Below are 22,647 nucleotides of genomic sequence, written 5' to 3'. Positions count from 1 at the left end.
CATTCAATGCTAGCCTGCGAGAGGGATGTGGAGGAGTGGGGAGGGAGGGGTGGGGACAGGGCCCTTGCGGGACTAGACCTGAGGGTTGGGGGGGGGGGGTTGGGGGCAGAGATTCGGTAGGAAGGGATAAGAACAGGAGGGGAAACAGGAGGTGGGAAATTTGGGGCGACACGGTGATGAGGATCCTAGATTCAAGATAATAACGTGTGTCTTGTCTCTGGCGCTGGTCGATCCACAGAGAACTCCCTCCTTCCCGCCCCTTCCTTTCTGTCTGCAGGTCTGAGGGTCTGTGTTCACAGACATCTCCAGGCAAGTAAAAGAGGAGGAAACTATCCCGAATCGTCTCAGGGAGGGGAGCACTCATACGGGGGTCTCTGAGGGTGAGAGTTGGGAAGGGCAAGAGCTGGGTAAAATTTGTAGCGGCCCCACAGCTCAACTCCCTGTCTCGCTCCCCTCCTGCCGCCCATCAGAGAGGCCATTAGCCTCGTCTGCTGGAGAAATGGTGGGCTGCTGAGGGAGGGGAAAGGGGGCGGAGAAGGGGTAGGGGAGGGAGGGGTGCATCTCGAACTTCGGAGGGCTGGACCAGTGAAGCAGGGGTGGGAGATTAGGCGACTATCTAGCTTCAGAGAGAAACTGACAATCTTGAATGAAAAGAAATGAAGCAATCTTACTCTACATTTTCTCCCTGGCCTTAAGCAGGAAACCGCAACAGCATGCAAAAATCCTGCAAAGAAAATGAAGGAAAGCCCAAGTGCAGCGTGCCAAAGAGGGAGGAAGAACGCCCCTATGGAGAATTCCAACGCCAGCAAACAGAAGGGAATTTTAGGCAAAGGTTGCTTCAGTCTCTCGAGGAATTTAAAGAGGACATAGACTATAGGCATTTTAAGGATGAAGAAAAGACAAGAGAGGGAGACGAGATGGAAAGGTGTTTGGAAGAGATAAGGGGTCTGAGAAAGAAATTTAGGGCTCTGCATTCTAACCATAGGCATTCTCGGGACCGTCCTTATCCCATTTAATGCATTTCTCCCCTGAATTCAACTATTTTCTGTTATTAATACTGCAACATTGGTTCCCTTTGTCTGCGTTTTCTTGCTAAATATTTGCTACTATTTTATTCCAATCCTTCAGTGTTCCTTTGATTTACATATGACTCGTTACCATTTCATCCTTTAACCCAATCTCACTCATTTAATAGGGTTGTTTCATTCGTTTGCATGGGAAGATGCTCATTGTATATTGTAAAGTGAAAATAATATGTTGCAAAAGGATATATATAGATATGTCTATCTATATATATCTTATAGGTACATTTATACATGTCATAATGCAAAAATATGTCTGAATTATTATACACCAAAAGGTTAACAGTGAATCTCTGTGATCTGTATTTTATTTTATTTTTTGCCTATCTGCATCTTCTCATTTTCCAAAATAATGAATAATATAAATGTGTGTATATGTGTGTATTACTTGTGTCACGAAAAAACTAAAATAAACAGACACAATAAAAGAACTTGTCAATCACCTTTGAAGGGCAATGAAACACTTAATAAACTCTTAATAACAGAACTATAAGAAAGAAATGTAAACTTCAAATTATCTCTGGATCTCTTAGCCAGAGAAATAAAACTGGCAATTAGTGTAGATACACTTGCTTAAGACTCAGTCTTTTCATGGGAAAACATTTGCCTCACAGGGCTGCTGTGGGGAAGAAATGAGGTGACTGAGCTGTGCTTGGTGGGCTCTTGTTCCCACCTATGCATACAGAACCCCAACCCACTACAGAACATCAGTTTTGAGGGAGGGATTGTCCTGGCATGACTCAACCAGCGCTCAGAAACAAGTCCAATAGGCAGGGAGGTGGGGACTTCCATGCCAGGCCTCTGCTGTTGAGCCCCACCCCTGGCTCCCCTGGGTCCTGCCAGGCCTGCTGGGCACTGCTGCCTTTTCTGCTGGGCCCTTTGCTCTCTGCTAGCCCTGCTGCTGGTGGTGCAGTGGAGTCCTTGAGTGCCAAAGCCCCGTTGAGTTTCCTGGAGTCCCCAGTGCGTTGAATCCCCACTCTGTCTTCTAAAGCTTCTCTCTGCTTTATAGTGATGCTTAACAGAGGTGGGGACTGTTCTAGGATTGCTTGGGCCACAGTGTTTAGCAGAGTTTTTAGTAAAACAGCCCCTTCCATTTTCAGCCACAGGACACTTCCTCCATAGGAGTCAGACATGATGAGTCCATTTTGGGGGTTGGACCAGGGTTCAAATTTGAGCAAAGGATGTCACGCTATAGTCAGAGTTGCTGCTTGAAGTCTAAGAACTGAGGTTTTGTCTTCTTGCTCTTGTGGGATGATTCCTCCCTGAAGGCTCCTGTCAGGCCTGCCCTACTGGTTCAGAAGACTCTCAGGAGACATGTGTAAATTGCAAAAAGTAATGCAGGAAATAGATCTAGGGAAACAATCCCCTTCTCTCCATCCCTTCCAATCCTGAAACATGTGTAAGAATTCTTTGTAAGACTCATATATGTATAACACATATTATATATATAAACATATACACATATATAGAAATATATGTATTTATACCTTTTAGTGTATATATGTACATATATTGTTTTATGTATATGTATATATGTATACTTAAGCATTATTTCTTAACTGGACTTTGCATTTTCCATTTCAAAGTAAAGACTATAATATTTCATTATATTTTATCATTTCATTATATTTCTATTGATTACTGCTGTGACTTACGCATAGTGGGTACTTAATAAATGTTTACTTAATTAGAATTCTAGTGTTCTTGGCCCAGTTTTACTTCTGATTGCATAAAATTGGAAATAATCTATTTCTCTAGAAACTGTAACTTACATTTTCAAAAAGAACCCAATAAGAAAGGAATTATTCCCTAAATTCAGTCTATAAAACTATTATATATAACCTTGTATAATTAATTGATGTCTCTCAAAAAGTCAGCTTCTGACATTATAATCTTCTAGAGTGCTTATTACAAATACAAATTTATGACAAATAGCTCCCCATACACACACATACTCTTACAAAGTCAGAATTTCTGTGCATATAGCCTTGGAATCTTCATTTTGGGGTTCCCATGAAATTATGTTCTTCAAAACTGCTTCAAAAATCCTCATTATAGACCCTGTTTCAGCTGAGCAGTGCAGAAGGAGTCTTCTTATAACCAAAGAGCCTAATTGTTTACAATTCGTAATTAAGGGCTCCTGAAAGTCAAAATGGTTGGTACCATAGCCTGAAAATTGAGGATACTCATCAAGTAAATCTATGTGGAGAATAAGCATTATCCAACCTTAGTAGAAGGCAAAAAGACAAATGAAAAATGAATAAAATAAAACAAGTTGTTATCTACCTATCAAATAGACAAATGTTTACTTACAATACTCAGTTTTATTGAGGATGTAGGCATTTTCATACTCAATGAAAGAGTAAATTGCTATATTCATTTTTTTTTGCTTCTATTCACAATAAATACCAAAAGCTCTATACTCTGCATACTCCATGACTCCCAAATTCTACTGCTTAAACTTTGTCCTAAGGAAATAATCACAGCAGTGAGCAAATATTTAGCTATAAGCATTTTTATTTAAAGATTTTACACATTTTCAAGGAGGTTTTTTAACCTAAGAATCAAGTACATGGACTATCCAATCAGAAGAAAATGAACATAGATTCCTACTAGCCACATACACAAAGATACATCCCAGGTGGATTAAAGATGAAAATGTGTAAAACAGAAGTAGAATATTGCAATGAAAATTAAGAAAAAAACTATATAGTCTTGTAATGTGATTATCTTCTTAAACATGAAAGAAAATCCAGAAGTTGTAAAGGAAAAAAATATTAAATATCCAAAAACAAGAAATAGCCTGGGAAAAAAATATTTGCAATATCATAACAGATAACAGGAAAATATCTCTAATACCTCAATAGCTTTTACAAAGGGAAAGGAAAAACATAAATAAACCCATAAAAATATGCACATACCATATTAACCAGAATTCCACTGCTTTGTATTACAATAGAGATATATGTACACATGTGCACAGAATGCCTAGATGGATGTTTATTGTGACATTGTAAGAGCCAAAATATTGGAAATAGCCTAAGTCATCAAAAGGGAAAGGTCAAATAAACTGTGGTCTAGCTATACCAAGAAAACTACATGGTAGTTAAAAAGAATGAGATTCTTATATTGAAGCCTCTCCAGGAATAATTGTTAAATAAAGACATTATATATCTTTATGTTGCTATTGTCACAAATAATGAATTACCTAGTTCATCTTAATATACTGCTTTAACCACACATCCAATTTCAACCTCCTTCCCACAATTAAACACTTATCAGTTTTATGGATATCCATCTAGAAATTTATATATTTCTGTTTTGCATTTTAACTAAATATTATGATGTTACATTATGACTTTCAGCAGCTCTTAATTATGAATTATAAACCAGTAGGCTCTCTGATTATAAGAAGACTCCTTCTGCACAGCTCACCTGAAACAGGGTCTATGGTGAGTGCGCATATTAACGTAACTTTACAATTATTGTTTTATGCATTTGTCTTTTAAGTCATATAGAAGAAAAAGAGGAGTTATAAACCAAATATGCAAAACTGCTTGCTTTTTAATTTAGCTATGTAGCTACCTTTACCATTGTTGTTTATGTCTTCATATGACTTTGAGTTACGCATTTACCTTGTGTCTCTTTATTTCAGCTTGGAAGTCTTATAGGACTTTCCAAAGGTCAGTAAATACAAACGTAAATGAATCTACTTTCTCTAGTATGACTATAACTTATGTTATTCAAACCATTCCCCTGTTAATTAACGTTCAAACTATTTCTATATTTTGCCCACTAAAAGAATTGCTGTCTGCAATGAGCATGCTTGTACAGATATTCAATTTACTAGTGCTTTTATTTCTATAGAATAGATTCTGGAAAGTAAGATTGCTTGATCAAAAAGTACGTGTTCTGGGAATTCCCTGGCTGTCCAGTGGTTAGGACTCTGCACTTTCACTGCAGAGGGCGTGGGTTAAATCCCTTGTCAGGGAACTAAGATCCAGCAAGTTGGGCAGCGGGGCCAAAAAAACAAAAATTTCGTGTCCTTTTACATTTCCCAGCCTCCCTTGCACATATGTTGGGGCCATCAAATGTAATATAAGACACATCTAAGGCTTATAAACACTGCGGGGTGACCTCTCCACGCTCCTTTCAGTAACCTTGGAAACCATGTGTGCCATCTGGAACACATAACTGTGAGATGAATGCAGGCTAGATACCCAAATAATCCGTGGAGCAGAGCCATGCTGTAGAGCCAATAACTCTCACTGAACTGACATGAAGGAGTAATAAACCATTTTAAAGTCACTGAGATAGCCTAGTTCATCTTAATATACTGCTTTAACTACACCTTAACACAATTTCAAACCCCTCCCCACAATTAAACACTTAACAGCTTGACAGCTATCCATATAGAAATTTATATATTTCTGTTATACATTTTAACTAAAAGTTATAAAATTACATTTACTGTCCTACTGTTTTTTACTTAACAATATTCCTGGAGATGCTTCAATAAAGAATCTCATTCTTTTTAATGACTATGCGGTTTTCTTTGAGGATAGTTTATTTGACCTTTCCCTTTTGATGACTTGGGCTATTTCCAACATTTTGACCCTTACAAACAGTTCCACAATAAAAATCCATCTATGCATTTCTGAGCATGTGTGTATATATATCTAGGTAAATTAAAGCAGTGGAAGTGCTGGGTCATATGGTATGTGCATAATTTTACTTGTTTGTTTATTTACCATAGTGTATGCCAGAAACATATACCTCACCTCAAAAGTCCTGATGAATATTGATGCAAAAATCCTCAACAAAATGCTAACAAACTAAGCCAGCAGAATATTGAAAGGATTTTACATCATGATGAATTGGGATTTATGCACAAAATGAAAGGGTGATTCAATATATGAAAATCAATTAATGTAATATATATTACATTAATATAAGAAAGGAGAAAAACCACATCATCTCAAGTTATGCAAAAGAAAGCATTTGACAAACTCCAACACTGTTTCATAATAGAAACACTCAACAAACTAAGAATATAAGAGGATTGTCTTACATGATAAAGGGCATTTATGAGAAACTCAATGCTAAATAATACTCAACAGTGAAAGATTGAAATCTTTCCATGTAAGATCAGGAATAAGACAAGGATGCCTGCTTTCATCAATATTGTACTGAAAGTTCTAGCCAGAGAAATTAAGCAAGAAAAAGACATTAATCAAATCCAAATTGAAAAAGAAGTATCTTTATTTGCAGGTGGTGTGATACTATATATAGTAAATCCAAAAGAATATACAAGAAGGCTACTGGAGCTAATAGATGAACTTGTCAAATTGCAAGACACAAGATCAGCCATCCAAATTCTGTTGTATTTCTATATACTAGCAATGAGCAATCCAAAAATGAAATTAAGAGAACAATTCTATGTACAAAAGCATGAAAAAGACCAGAATACTTAGGAATAAATTTAACCAAGGAAGTTCAATATATGTACACTGAAAATTAAAAAACTACTGAAAGTAATTAAATAAGACCTAAGTAAGTGGAAAGATACCCCATGCTCATGAATTAGAAGACCTAATATTGTTAAAGTGGCAATAATTCCCAAAGCAATCTACAGATTCAATGTGATTCATATCAAAACAAGAACAATCCAGAAATGGATTTTCCAGAAATGGAAAAGCTAATAGTAAAATTCATATGGAATCGCAAGAAATCCCAATAGTAAAAAAGAAACCTTGGGCACAAAAACAAAGTAAAAATACTCACACTTTCTTATTTCCAAACCCTACAAATTTATAGTAATCAGAAGAGTGTAGTACTGTCATAAGGATAAATATATAGATAAATGGAATAGAACTGAGAGTCCAGAAATATGTCTATGGTCAATTGATTTTTGACAAGGGTGATAAGTCCATTCAATTGGAGAAAGAATAAGCTGTTCCACAAGTAGTGATGAAACAACTGAATATCCACATGCACAAGAGGGAAGTTAGACCCCCAACTCACATTATATCCAAAAAGTAAACTCAAACTGGATTACAGACCTAAATATAGGAGTTAAAATCATAAAACTTTTGGAACAAAATGTAGGAGCAAATCTTCATAACCTTGTATTTGGCAATGGATTCTTAAGAATTACACCAAAAGCATGAGCAAAAACAAAATAGATAAATTGGACATCATCAAAATTAAAAACATTTGTGCATCAAAGGACACTACCAAGAAAGTGAAAAGGCAACTTACAGAATGGAAGAAATATTTATAAATCATATATCTGATAAGGGTCTAGTATCTAGAATATATAAAGAACTCCTGCAACTCAACAACAAAAAGACAAACAACTCAATTAAAAAATTAGCAAAGGACTTTATTGTAGACTTTTCTCCAAAAAAGATATACAGTTGATCAAAAGTAACATTAAAATATGTTCAACATTATTAGTCATTAGGGAAATGGAAATCAAAACCACAATGAGATACCACTTACACCCACTAGGATGGCTCTAATCTGTAAAACTGAAAATAGCAAGTGTTGGTAAGGACATGAAGAAATTGTAATCCTTATAGATTGCAGGTGGGAATGTAAAATGTTACAGCCCCTGTAGAAAAAAAGTTTGCCAGTTCTTCAAAAAGTTAAACAGAATTACTGTATGATCCAATAATTCCACTCCTAGAAATGAACCCCAAAGAATTTAAAATAGGTACTCAAACTGCTGTACAGAAATGTTCATAGCAACACTATTCACAATAGCCTAAAGGTGGAAACAACCCAGATATCCATCAAATGATGAGTTGATAAACAAAATGTGTTATGCCCATACAATGGACTATTACTCAGTCCTAAAAAGGAATGAAGTACTGATACATTCTACAACGTGGATGAATCTTGAAAACAATATGCCAAGTGAAAGAAGCCAAACATAAAAGGTCACATATTGTATGATGCCATTTGTATGAAATGTCAAAATATGTAAATACATAAAGACAAAAAACAAATTAGTTGTTGCCAGGGCTGGGGACAGGGCGGAATGGGGAGTAACTGTCTAATGGGTACAGGGTGTCCTTTGGGAGTAATGAAAATGTTTGGGAACTAGATAGAAGTAACAGTTGTACAACTTTGTGAGTATACTAAATGCCACTGAATTGTACACTTAAAATAGTTAATTTTATTTTATGTGAATTTCACTTCAATACAAAATTATATGCATTTTAATTATTAGAAATATTTCCAAATTTTGCTCCTAAGAGTTTGTACCAATTTACAGTAGCATCAGCAATGCATAAGACTGTCTATTCCCCTCACATCATCAGGAATGTGTTAAAAACCTTTTTGATCTGTAGTCTTCTCAGACTACCCCAGCTCTTGAAGACTGCCACTTTCTCTAAGCTGTTTTTGACCTTCACATTTTAGTCCATAATCATTCTCTAAATATGCTCATGTCAATGGGTTTTACCTACTTAGCCAGAACACCATTTCCAACAGGTCAGTTGTGTCCTCTTAAACCTATCTCAATGTTAGAAATAAAGTGCTTTGCGTTAGTGTTTTCTACATTTAGATCCATGAACTTAAAACTATGTTATAGATATTATGCTAATTTTACAGATAAAGAAACTGAGGTTCAAAGTTTTTATGTAATACTTTTTAACACTGGAGTGTGTCAAGGCTGGGATTGTAGCTCCCAATCTACTTATCATTCCGTGTGTCCTTCTTATGAATTGATGAGACCAGTTTATCAGCTTCTACACATTCACATTTTAATGGCCATACTATATAATGCATATATGTAGGTTCACTTAATGACACCCCCTGATGAGGATGAGAATGGCAGTGAACTTCTGTTCTTCAGGCTGAGAAGTCTGGGACTGAGGACCATATGTATTTGAAAGGCTATCTTTATTCCATTCTAAAAGCCAAGTTGTTTCTAGATCTGTGTCAACTTTCAAATGCTATTCCTTAGCTATTTTCTTTATTCTTGGGCAGTCACTTTTTAAAAATTTATTGTTAATTTAACTGGCAGTACAGTTTGCTTTTATTATTTGTTTTCATCAATTTGTGTATTTGTATGTGTATGTGTATTTGTATGTGTATGTGTATTTGTAATTTGTGTATGTGTATTTATAATTCAGAGGAATTTTTGAGCAACATTTTCAAGTTCCAAAACAGATTCCTTGTAATTTGAATTGAAATAAATTTATATAAAGGAATTTATGCATAATTTTCATTTTTCACAGTAGTTGTCCCCACATAAGATCTTGGACTCCTATCTTCTAAATAATCCAAAGGTGCGCTTATTGTCTATCCTCTCAGCATTCCATGGTAACAAGGCTGCGAGCTGCTAAGAACTTATATGTAAATAAGTAACTCAAAGTTCCTTTTTACCTGGAGAAGGTAGTGGTTTCTACCCCACTACATCATCCTCTTAAAGAACATTTCTCCAAAAGTACCTATCTCACAGGACTATGGGAGGAAGAAGAAATAAGATACTAAATAGCAGTGATTTTATAAGATTTCATACTTGAAAAAAATGAATCCATTAAACAGGAACAATATATGATGTAGGAATGCCAGCAAGTAAACTTTCACGGTATTCCAGGAAAAATATAACTGGGTATCTTGAACCTGAACCATGGCAATAACAGGCAGTAGGTTTGGGAAAAAGTAGGCAGAGGCAAAAGACAATTAGAAGGTTGAACTCTCAAGGAATTGATGAGATTGAGGGAAGTGAGGGAATAAAAGGAAAGGATAATACCCACGTTTCTGAATACCCACGTTCAAAGTATGTTGGCATTATTTATTTAGACGGGAAACATGGTGGTAGCTTAAATGTGTGTAGTGGTAGAAGAGTTGGATAGAAAAAGTAGTTCTAGAGGCATATTAAAAAGTTAGATCCCAGGGCTTCCCTGGTGGCGCAGTGGTTGAGAGTCCGCCTGCCAATGCAGGGGACACGGGTTCGTGCCCCGGTCCGGGAGGATCCCACATGCCACGGAGCGGCTGGGCCCGTGAGCCATGGCCACTGAGCCTGCGCGTCCGGAGCCTGTGCTCCGCAACGGGAGAGGCCACAACAGTGAGAGGCCCACGTACAGCAAAAAGTTAGATCCCAATCAAAATCCCAGCAAGTTATTTGGTGGACATCACAAAATATTCTAAGGTTTATATGGAGAGGTAAAAGACCCAGAATAGCCACCACAATACTGAAGAGCGATGAAATTAGAGGACTGGCACTACAACCCAAATGCAAGACTTTCCATAAATCTACAGTAATAGTGATAGTGTGGTATTTGCAAAAGAATAGAACAATAGATCAATGGAACAGAATAGAGAGCTCAGAAATAGACCCACATAAATAGAGTCAACTGACCTTTGAGAAAGGAGCAAAGGCAATACAATAGAGCAAAGATGTTTTTTTCAATAAATGGTGCTGGAACAACTGGACATCTACATGCAAAAGAATGACTGTAGACACAGACCTTACACCCTTCATAAAAATTAACTCAAAATGGATCACAGACCTAAATGTAAAATGCAAAATTATCAAACTACTAGAAGGTTACATAGGAGAAAACCTAGGTGACCTTGGGCATGGCGATGACTTTTTAGATACGACATCAAAACCATGATACATGGAAGAAATACTTGACTAGATGGAGTTAATTAAGATGAAAATCTTCTGCTCTGAAAAAAACAATTCAAGGGAATGAGAAGACAAGCCACAGACTGGGAGAGAACATTTGCAGAAGACACATCTGAGAAGGGACCATTATCCAAAATATACAAAGAACCCTTAAAATTCAACAATAAGAAAACAAAAAACCTGATTAAAAAATGGGCCAAAGACTTTAACAGATACCTCACCAAAGAAGAGATACAGATGGGAAGTAAGCATATGAAAAGATGCTCCACATCATATGTCATCATGGAAATGCAAATTAAAACAGCAATGAGATACACTACACATTTATTAGAATGATCAAAATCCAGAACACTGACAACACCAAATGCTGGCAAGGAAGTGGAGCAACAGGAACTCTCATTCATTGCTGGTGGGGCTGAAAAGTGGTTTAACCACTTTGGAAGACTGGCAATTTCTTACAAAAGTAAACATCCTCTTACCATATGATCCAGCAATCATGCTCCTTAATATGTACCCAAAGGAGTTAAAAACTTATGTCCACACAAAAACCTGCACACAGATGTTTGTAGAAGTTTTTTTCATAATTGCCAAAACCTGGAAGCAACCAAGATGACTTTTACTAGATGAATGGATAAATAAACTGTGGTACATCCAGACAGTGGAATATTTTTCAGCGCTGAAAAGGAATGAGCTATCAAGCCATGAAGACATGGAGGAAATTTAAATGCATATTACTAAGTGAAAGAAAGCCAATCTGAAAAGGCTACATACTATATGATTCCAACTATATACATGACATTTTGGAAAAGACAAAACTATGGAGACAGTAAAAAAATCAGTGGTTGCCAAGGGCTGGGGGTGGGTACGAATAGGTGAAGCACAGAGGATTTCTAGGGCAGTGAAAATACTCTGTATGATACTCTAATGATAGATGTTGTACACTTTTCTGAACCCATAAAATGCACAACACCAAGAGTGAACCCTAAGATAAACTATGGGCTTTGGGTAATTTTGACGTGTTGATTTAGGTTCATGAATTGTAACAAATATACCATTCTGTTGAGTAATGTTGATAAAGATGGGGGCTATTCAAGGGGTATATGGGAAATCTCTGTACCTTCCTCTCAATTTTGTTGTGAACTAAAATTTTTCTTTTAAAAAAATGCTTTTTAATATTACTTTTAAAAAATTATACACAAATGGAATCATATCCACCCAAGTGTTACATTCTCTAGGACTTGTGGGTTGATTGATTGTATGGGATAAGAGAGAAGGTATTGTTTGTATGTTGGCACCAATCACCATAGGGTTCATGAGAAAAGGAGGAGGAATCAGGTAAGGAAAGTTATAAGGGCAAGGGGAAGATGGCAAGATCATATTTGGATGGATTGAGTTTGAGGTGTCTATGGGATATCCAGATGGTACTGTTTGATACACTGTAAACAGAGAAGTGAAAACATAACAGGATCTTAAGAAACACCATTTGGGAGGCAACAGAACTTAATGTCTAGGACCACATGCCATGTAGTCCAACAACCTGGATATAAATACCAGATCTGACTCTTCATTTAACTGTGTGAACTTAAGCATGTTATATAACCTCCATGGACCTCATACAGACATATTTTGACTAGAACGACCTCCCTACAAAAGTGCATATAACCCTGCTTATAACATGTGTGCACACGTGTGCACACACACACACACACACACACACACTCAGAGGGAAGTTGGATGCAATTTTGGGTAGTCTACAGACTTCTCCAGTGAGAGTACCCAGTCTAGGTTAATCAATCTGGTCAGAAGGTAAGAGTTCCTTGGAAACTGACCTGTCTGGTTGAGAGGCCACTGGGAAGATGGTCCGGTAGGAAGCAACACTTCAGTAAGCCTAGGCTCCTCCCAGGGCTCTAGAAATGGTAATTTGGGGGTGAAAGGTGCAGCAGACTGCACCACATAATCCATGTGGGATAGAGTAGACAGGGTTCAGGGAAGCTTCCACCTGGGCACTGTGAATAAAGGCAGAGAACAGGCAGGCCTAGCGGGGATAGAGGCGGTAGTACAGAGCCTTCCTGGTAATCAGAGAATGGTAAACTCTGGTCTTTGTGGCCCCTTGAATAGGAGGATGGTTGAAAGGTCCAATGAACTAGGGTGGGGTGTGGGTGAAGGGGACAGTATACTCATGCTCCAGATCAGAAGCATCTATTTTAAAACGCTGACAACTTTTACTATGTATGTAGCCAAACAAACACACTTTGTACAAATTAGTGCAATAAAGGTAATGTTGTATTTCTACTGAAACAAATAATTTTCTTTAAGAAATGTATTTTTTTCCTACCTTGAATGTTTTCTTTCATCAAATAAAAAATCTTTATTAACTTTTCTGATTATCAGAATAAGAGAATTTTATGGGAAAAGGGGAAAGAAAGAAAAAATATTAAAAAGAAAAATCCCTCCTTAAAGTCTATTCATCCCATCTTGACAGCCTGCTCTGTATTAATTTCATGCATTTTCAAAACACAGGAAAAATGAATATCAGTGAATGTTGAGGAAAGAAGTGGACTTAGGAGATCTATGCCTGGGGAGCAAAGGAAAGAAAGAAAATATGTCAGAAAACTTGTGCCAATGGCCAGTAGCCGCAAGGGAAACTGTAGTCCCTTTCTGTTAAACAGAGAAAGGGAAATGAATGCCACAAGGAGAAGAGAACACTTTTTACCTCTCAGATTGGCAAAGACAAAAATGTGTGATGTGATGATGTGGGGAGAGTGAAATAAGAGGGCAGGGATAGAGTGAGGGGAAATTAGTGACTGGCATTCACTGGTGACATAGCCCTCCTATAATGAACAACTGAATTGTGTTGAAGTATTTCTAGTCCCATAAAGTCTTTCAGGTACTAGTTACCTGTTGTCCTGGAGACAAGAAAAGGAATGGAAAGAGCAAATAAGTGTTGTGAAACCCTATAGATAATGTCAAAAATATTAATTATAATAACATACAGAAAGGGTACAGAGAAACAAATCAAAATATTCACTGTTGTTTGAACATTGTATTCAAAGAATGAACATAATTAACTTCTGTTTATGAGTTCTAAGGCTTGCAGGTTTTTCATATTTTAACATTTCTGAAATTGGAATGTATTTTACATGGAATGTTTACCCTTATATTGTTTATCCTGAAAATAGTATTGAAATTAAGTGATGCAGCTTACAATTGAGGATGTTTTTGGTTCAAGGAAATATAAAATATTTTTAAATGAGTAAAATAAACATAAAAATGACTAACATTTTTTGAAAGTGTGGTTGGGGATAAGCTGGTGAAATAAAATTTTTGTTTTCAAAAATTCAAATTGAGGAAATATGGACAAACTCAGCTACTTGTGATAAGAGATGAAAAATAGATTAGGAATGAGGATCAAAGTTTTCTTTGATTATTTTTTATTTTTGATATAGCTGGATGTTTTGTAAATATTGTTATTTCCATTGGGATACATCAATTTGAGGAGTTTGTCACCTTTTGTCTATTTACACATTTATGTATTAATTTATATAAGTATTCATTAAGTTCTCTCAATAATATTTTGTAGTTTACTGTGTAGAGGTCTTGAACATCTTTGTTAGATTTACTCCCAAATATTTAATATTCTCTTACACAATTGTAAATGGTAAATTTTTGTTTCTTTTTTAATTGTTTGTTAATGATACATAGAAATACAATTCAATGTTGAATATTGACATTGCACCCAGCTACTTGCTAAATTTACTTATTAATATACATATTATGTCTGTAGATTCTTTTGGATTTTGTATATAACAATCATGTTGCTTGCAAATAATGACAGCTTTATTTCTTCCTTTTCAATTCTTAAACTTTTTTCTTACCTTACTGTATAGGCTATGATTTACAACACATTATTTTAGAAGTGATGAAGGGAATCTTTGTCTCCACCATGCTATCAAGGGGTAAACCCTCCATTTTGTACCATTAAAGTATCAGGGTTGTTGAAGTTTTATTAATTATTATTTAAGGTTCTATTTATCACATTAAGGAAGTTACCTACTGTTTTCGGTTGATTAGGAGGGTTTTTTTATTATAAATGAGTGGGTTGTTTACTCACTTTCTGATTGTCTTTGAAACACAAAAGTTTCATTTTGATGATGGCCTGTTTGCCTATTTTTTCATTTGATCCTTGTGCTTTAGAGATCATATCTAAAGAACCATTCCTAGTCCAAGGTCACAAAGATGTACACCTTTGTTTTCTTCTAGGAGCTTTATTGTTTCAGCTTTTACATTTAGGTCTTCAGTCTATTTTGAGCTAAATTTTATATATGGTGTGAGGTAAGTATCCAACTTCATTCTTCTGGATATCTGTTCTTCAAGCACTGTTTGTTAAAAAGACCATTCCCATACTATATTCATAGGTTGGAAGACTAAACATTGTAAAGATGTCAGTTCTCTCTAAATTGATCTATAAATTAAATGCAAATCCAATCGAAATGCCAGAAGACATTTTTAAATAAAAATAGACAAGTTGATTCTAAAATTTAAATGGAAAGGTAAAGGAACTAGAATAGCCAAAACAATTATGAAAAAAAGTTGGAGAAATCACACTATGCGATTTTGTGGTATTGGTAAGAGAAAGATAATAGATCACTGAAACAGAATAAAGAGTCCAGAAATAGTCCCACACAAATATGATCAATTGATTTTTGACAAAGGTGCTAATGAAGAAAGAATAGTCCTTTCAGCAAATGGTGTTAGAACAACTGGACATCCATCCGTCAAAAATAAATAAATAAACCTCAAAAAAAAAAAAAAAAACACTGTCAACACTGTCCCACCCGCCCCCCCACTGAATAGTCTTGGCACTCTGGCACTCTTATCTAAAATCAATTGACCATCGATATATGGGTTTATGTTTGGATCTTCAATTCTGTCCCATAGATCTTTATGTCTATCCTTATGCTAGTATCACACTGTCTTGATTATGTAGCTTTGTAGAGAGTTTTGAAATCACAAAGTGTGAGTTCTCCTGCTTTGGTCTTTTTCAAGACTGTTTTCGTTATTTGGGATCCCGTTAATCTCCATATGAATTTTAGGATCGTTTATCAACTTATACAAAATGGTAGTAGGATTTTGATAAAAATTGTATTGAAATTTCTTTCAAAAATATTTTGTAGTTTTCAGAGTATGAGTTTGCACTTTTTTCAAATTTATTCCAACATATTTTATTCTTTTTGATGCTATTTTAAATGGATTTTTTCTTAATTTTATTTTCAGTGTGCTCATGGATGCGAAATAGAAATAGAATTGATTTTTGTTTCAAGTAAAATCTTATTCTATTCTCATTTAAAACTGACGTTCACTGTTTACTTCAGTCTTCTCTAAGAAATAAACACAAATTAAATAAAGCAACTAAGAGAGCTAATGGCTGAAAGTGAATCCCAATAAGAATTCAATCAACACGTTGAATACTGAGAGAAGCAACATAGTAACCATGGATTTTCAGATCATGTCATCCCTGTAGTTTGGGGGTTTTATTTTGGTAAAACATATACCAAATAAAACTTTTCATTTAAACCATTTTAAGTGTACAAATCAGTGGCATTAATTACATTTACAATGTTGTGCCACCATCACTCCTATCTATTTCTAAAACTACTGCATCAATTAAAGCAGAAACTCTGTACCCATTAAGCAATAACTCCCCATCTCCCTCCTTCCCCCCGTCCCTGGTAACCCCCAATCTACCGTCCAGCTCTACTAACTTGTCTATTTTATATTTGTGGAATCATACAATATTGTCCTTTTGTGTCTGGCTTATTGCATTTAGTATGATGTTTTGAAAATTCATCCATGTTGTTAGCATGCTTCAGAGCTTCATTTTATGGATGAATAATATTCAATAGTATGCATATACTACATTTTGTTTACACATTCATCTCTTGGTGGGAACTTGAATTGTTTCCACCTTTTACCTGTTGTGAATAATGCTGCAACGAACATTCATGAACAAGTATATGTTTGTGTCCTTGTTTTCAATTTTCTTAGGGATATACCTAAGAATGGAATTACTGAGTCATATGGTAATTCTATGTTTAACTTTTTGAGGAACTGCCAAAGGTTTTCCATAGCAGCTTCACTATTTTACATTCCCACCAGCAATGCTCAAGTGTTCCAATTCTCCACATCCTTGCCAAGACTTGTTATTTTCCTTTTTTTTTATTATTATAGATATCCTAGTGGGTGTGAAGTGGTATCTCACTGTACTTTTACTTTGCATTTTTCTGTGTTAAATGATGTTGAATACCTTTTCATGTGCTTATTGGTCACTCGTTATTATATCTTCTTTGGAGATTCAAGTCTTTTCACCATTCTTAATTTGCTTGTTTTCTTGTTGAGTTGTAGGAGTTCTTTTTACATTGAATTGTGGCCAGAGAAGATACTTTGTATTACCCTAATCTTTTCAAATGTATTGAGACTTGTTTTGTGTCTAAATGATGTCCTATCCTCGAGTATGTTCTGTGTGCACTTAAGAAGAATGTTTATTCTGCTGTTGTTGTGTGTCATGTTCTACATGTTTGCTAGGTCTAGTTAGTTTATAGAGTTATAGAGTTGTTTAAGACCTCTAACCTTATTGGTCTTTTATCTAGATGTGATATCCATTACTGAAACTGGGATGTTGAAGTCTCCACGTATTAGTCTAGAACTGCCTATTTCTCCCTTCAATTCTGTCATGTTTGCTCCATATATTCTGGGCTACTGTTATTTCATACATATATGCCTATAATTTTTACATCTTATTGATGAATTTAACTTTTTATCAATATATAATGTCCTTTGTCTCTTGTAACTTTTTTTATCTTAAAGTCTATTTTGTTTAATAATCCTATAGATATACAGCTATCTTTTGGTTATTATTTGCATGAAATATGTTTTACTATGTTTTCAATCTATATATGTTTTTGAATCTAAAGTGAGTCTCTTGTAGACAGCATATAGTTAGATCTTGATTTTTATCCATCCTGCCAATCTCTGCTCTTTGATTAGAGAGTTTAATCCATTTACCTTTCAAGTAATTACTGATAAGGAAGCGCTTCTACCATTTCTTTCTGTATGTGTTATACCTTTTTTGGCCCTCTTTCCTGTGTGTGGGTCTCATATGTCTGTTTCTTTGTACTGACAAGGACTCCCTTCTTTTTTTTAACATCTTTATTTGAGTATAATTGCTTTACAATGGTGTGTTAGTTTCTGCTGTATCACAAAGTGAATCAGCTATACGTATACATATATCCCCATATCCCCTCCCTCTTGCGTCTAATAGGGCTCCTTTGAGTTTTTTTGACTGGGCTGTCAAGAACAGTTTTAGTAAAGAATCCTTCTGAGCCCAGTTCTAGCAAGAATCCTGCTAAGCCAGTTTAGCAAGAATCCTCCCATACTTGAAATTCAATTAAGTTCCTCTTCCCCTCACTCTTGATATCTAATCAAGTTACTTTTGGTAATTTTTAATCTAGTGACTCCCTCTCCCTACCTTTTGATTATACGTCCCCTGCTGTCATTGTTGTATTTATAGCTGAGTTCAATCTCAAGGAAAACATCTTCCTTTGATATTTAACTCTGTCCAGTGCAATTTTTCTTTGACAGCATATTTTGTAATTTTTGTTGAAATCTGTATAGTTTAATTTATTTTTGCACCTTTGGATACTGATTCACCTCCCCCTTTTTCCTACTCCTTGCTTTGGTTGTTGTTTACTCATTTGTCTTGTGACTTGGCCCATTTTCCCTACTGTGTGAACCTTCTGGTGTCACTCCTCAGATGTTGCAAACTTGGGGACATGCACAGGTATCCTAGGATTACAATTGGTTTTTACCAACACTCTTTTTGACTGTTTATTTCTTTAATCTTGGTATTAAACTGTCTGCTTCATTTGGTATTACACTTGGCCTGTTAGGCTCCACTAATTATAGACTGAGTGCTCTGTTGTTTTCAACAAAGCCTTGGGAAATAATATGTTCAATAGTCTGATCAAATTAAATTCAGTCAGGAGTAGTTTTTGAGGCCAGTCTTTGACATTTATTCTGACCCCCAGCAGATTCTTCTTTACTCTTTCCCTGATTCTCTCTGGTGTACCAGCTGGCCTATGATTTAACTTGTTGTTCTTAATTAAGGGAAGCTATTGTTTTCTAGAGTACCTTTAAGCATGATCTTCCCCAGACTATGTTTCACATTAAGCCAGTCCTTCTGGGGAGAACTTAGGAGCCCTCTGTTTTTAAGGGCTGCTTCCTTCTCTTGGCAAAGACTCTGAGTTGCTACTCTAGGCAGGGCAGTAGGCTCTTCGGTTTTTTGGCTCGTTTCTCCTAGCTTGGAACCTCTGCTCTAAGAGCAAGCTGGAGTGAGAGCAATCAGGGCCACTATATTCTTGGTCTGCCACTGTTGGGTAGAGCCTTTGCCCTATGGGTAGTGACTGGTTAGAAGAAGGGAATCCATGACCTCTTGGCCATACTCACCAAGAACTTAACCTTTCAACTCTGATTTGGAGGGAATGAGAAATGCTGGTGGCCTGCTCTCTCAGTGAAGATATCATAAGCCTCGATTGGGAGCTGAGGGGAAAGGGAATCCTGCCTTCCTGGCCATGCCTGTCCCGAGTAGAGTTTCCTTTAAGCTGAGCTAGGGATGGAAAGGAAGGAGGGAGCAGGTCCTGATTCAAATGCCAGAAATCCTTGCTATTTTTACCAAGTTTTAGTAGATTTTTTGAAGTAAATGTTTCTTCATTTGCTGTTTTCCCTTAGGACAATTTCTAGAGACATTAAATGTTTTTATAGTTTTTTCCTGCTCTGTTCATTTAGCTCTCAAGTGGGTCTTCATAGGTCCTCCCGCTGTCATCACCAAAGTGGATATATTGCATTATTTTCATTTGCAATTTAATTCATTTAATAGATATGGGACTGTTCAGATTTTCTATATCTTCTTTTTTCCCTTTTGGTAAGTTGTTTTTTAATAAATTCATGCACTCAATCTAAATTCTTAAATTTAATGGTATGAAATTGTTCATATTATCCTTTTATTCTCTTTTTTAAAATCTGTAGAATATGTACTATTGTTCTTTTACCCCTGACATTTACTTTGTGTCTTCTCTTTTTATCTTGATCAATTTTATTAGAGGGTTTTGATTTTATTAGTATGTACATAGACTAAAATTTTGTCTGTTTCTTTCTTTTGTGTGTTTCATTTCTCTTTCATTAGTTTCTATTCTTATTTCCTGCCTTAAGAATTGTGCCTTAAGATTTTTGTTGGTGTTTTCTCCAAAATGTATTGACAAGCAAACTTAGATCATCGATATTTTTCAGCCTTTCTTCTTTTCTAATATATGCATTTAAGGATATAGAATTTCTTACTAAGCACAGATAGCTGCATTCCACAGGTTTTCATATGCTGTGTTTTCATTATCACTCAATTAAAAATAATGCTAAATTTAAGTTTCTGTTTTTACTCATGAGAAATGTACTGATTAATTTCCAAACACTTTGAGATTTTCTTGTTGTTATCTATTTGTTATTAATTCTTAGCTTTATTACTCATCTGTCATCAGAGAACATATTCTGAACTATTCCAATACTTTGAAATTCATTGATACTTGGTTAATGGACCTAGTAGAAGGTCAATTTTAGCAAATGTCCCATTTGCCTTGAAAAAAATTTATATTCTGCAATTGTAGGTTGTATTGGTCTATGTATGTAAATTAGGCCAAATTTGTTATTCTCATTGCTTAAATCTTCAATACTTCTACTGATATTATTTTCTGATTCTTCTGTAAATATACTGAGGTATATTTACATGTCCCACACTGACTTTAGATTTCTCTACTTCTCCTTTTATTCTGATACTTTTTGTATTGTATATTTTGAAGCAATGTTACTATAAGCATACAGATTTAGAATTTTAGTACCTTCACATTATATTGACTATGTTACCATTATAAAATATATCTCTATCCCTAGTAATATTTCTTTCCTTAAGGCCTACCTTGTTGGATACTTTTTTACATGTATTATTATTTTTAAAAAAATTCCTGTGAATGGAATTTCTGGGGATGTGTACTTATTTCTTTTTTTAAAATTAATTAATTAATTTTGGCTGTGTTGGGTCTTTGTTGCTGCATGTGGGCTTTCTCTAGTTGCGGTGAGCAGGGGCTACTCTTTGTTGTGGTGTGTGGGCTTCTCATTGTGGTGGCTTCTCTTGTTGCGGAGCACGGGCTCTAGGTGCGTGGGCTTCAGTAGTTGCAGCATACGGGCTCAGTAGTTGTGACACGTGGGCCCTAGAGCATGCGGGCTTCAGTAGGTGCGGTGCGTGGGCTCAGTAGTTGTGGCTTGTGGGCTCTAGAGCACCGGCTCTGTAGTTGTGGCACACGGGCTTAGTTGCTCCGTGGCATGTGGGATCTTCCCAGACCAGGGATAAAACCCATGTCCCCTGCGTTGGCAGGTGGATTCTTAACCACTGCACCACCATACTATTAGTTACCTAGAAACTTACATTATTCCTTCTTACTATAATTATGAATTTTTCTACTTGTCCTGGTATTCTGATTTATATTTTTTGCTTTATGCCTTTAGGTGCATATAAATAAAGGATTAGGATACCATCTGGTGGATTGATCTTTTCTCTTTATTAAATGTCCCTCTTTATCTATACAAGTGAGTGTCCATTGCCTTGAATTCTACCTTGTTTGATATTTTAAAAGTGGTACCAGAATTCTTACAGATACAATTTGCATAATATACCTTTCAACATTCTCTTGGTTCCACCCTTTCTCTGTTCTTATATTCAACGTGAATCTTATATAACCATCTCGTAGTTTTATTTTACTGGAATACTGAGAGGCCGAGTGGAGATTTAGACCCAATTAGAAGTGACAAGTTCCAACACCTGGACTCTTAGAGCCTGAGCTGTATTGCTTCCCTGAATATTGCAAGTCCTCTCTCTTCTTGGTCTCCATGCTCTCCTTGGCTGATCCCATTCACTTCTGCAGTTGTCACTACAATTCCACATGTCTAGCCCAAACTACTCTTTGGCCCTACAGACTTTTATTCAATTCTCTAGTGGAACTTTCCTCCTGAATGTCCCAAACTTACCTCAGTCTCAACAGGTCCAAAATTTGTTCCACCATTAATCAAGATTAACACTGTTTCTCTGTCCCAGGCTTCCAGCTCAGTGATGTTCAAGCTGCAATGCTGGCTCTGGTCACAAAGGTGACCCTTTACTTTTTAAGTTTCTTCAATAGACATCCAAGTTTTGCTAAAAGAGAAAAATAAATCTGTCCTTATTTTTAAAAACAAGTTAGGAGATATTATCTACCCCACAGTACCCATTCAGTTCAGTTTTGAAAATGTATATGAATCAAAGAGATTGACAAAGTCTACTTGGCACGTTCTTTCCCACAAAATATGCATTCGTACAACAAATGCCTATCTTCACGCATTGCTGACAGGTGACTTAATTTTCTCCTGGAAAGCTTTTCTCTGTGTCCTTGCTTCTACTTCTTCATAGTTTCTGCTCTCCCCTAATTTCATCTTCCTCACAAGTTGGACTTAACATGATTACCTCTCCAGTCAGAGACTCCCATTGTTTTCCTTTTTGCTTCCCAACATCGATTGCCTGATTATCTCTACTATGCCCATTTTTATTCAATGCGAGAGAAAATACAATTCCTCTTAGAATAAACAGTGGGATTAGGATTTGCTGTTACTAAAATATGTTTCAAAACAACAAAATTTTTAAATTATATTTAAGAAAATAGGTGGCTGTCTCTAGGTGTTCCTTAACTCCTTGGACTTAACATGATTACCTCTCAAGTCCTCAATCTTAGGGACTCCTTTTTTTTTTTTTTTTTTTTTCAGTACACAGGCCTCTCACTGTTGTGGCCT

General features: G+C 35.9%; 1 protein-coding gene across 1 annotated transcript; it reads left to right on the top strand.

Moving 5' to 3' along the window:
• Nucleotides 1-275: 275 nt before the first annotated feature.
• On the top strand, nucleotides 276-1,016 carry TCEAL7 (transcription elongation factor A like 7; the record flags this gene model as incomplete). The annotated part of the gene is made up of 2 exons (XM_079911743.1): nucleotides 276-380; nucleotides 700-1,016. The coding sequence occupies exon 2, from the start codon at nucleotides 714-716 to the stop codon at nucleotides 1,014-1,016; it is 303 nt and encodes a 100-aa protein (XP_079767869.1). The 5' UTR covers nucleotides 276-380; nucleotides 700-713.
• Nucleotides 1,017-22,647: the final 21,631 nt, after the last annotated feature.

The sequence above is a fragment of the Stenella coeruleoalba genome, assembly GCF_951394435.1.
Source record: "Stenella coeruleoalba genome assembly, chromosome: X".
NCBI classification, from domain to species: Eukaryota; Metazoa; Chordata; class Mammalia; order Artiodactyla; family Delphinidae; genus Stenella; species Stenella coeruleoalba.
Note: the sequence above shows the minus strand (reverse complement) of the source record. Positions and strands in the feature narration are given on the sequence as shown.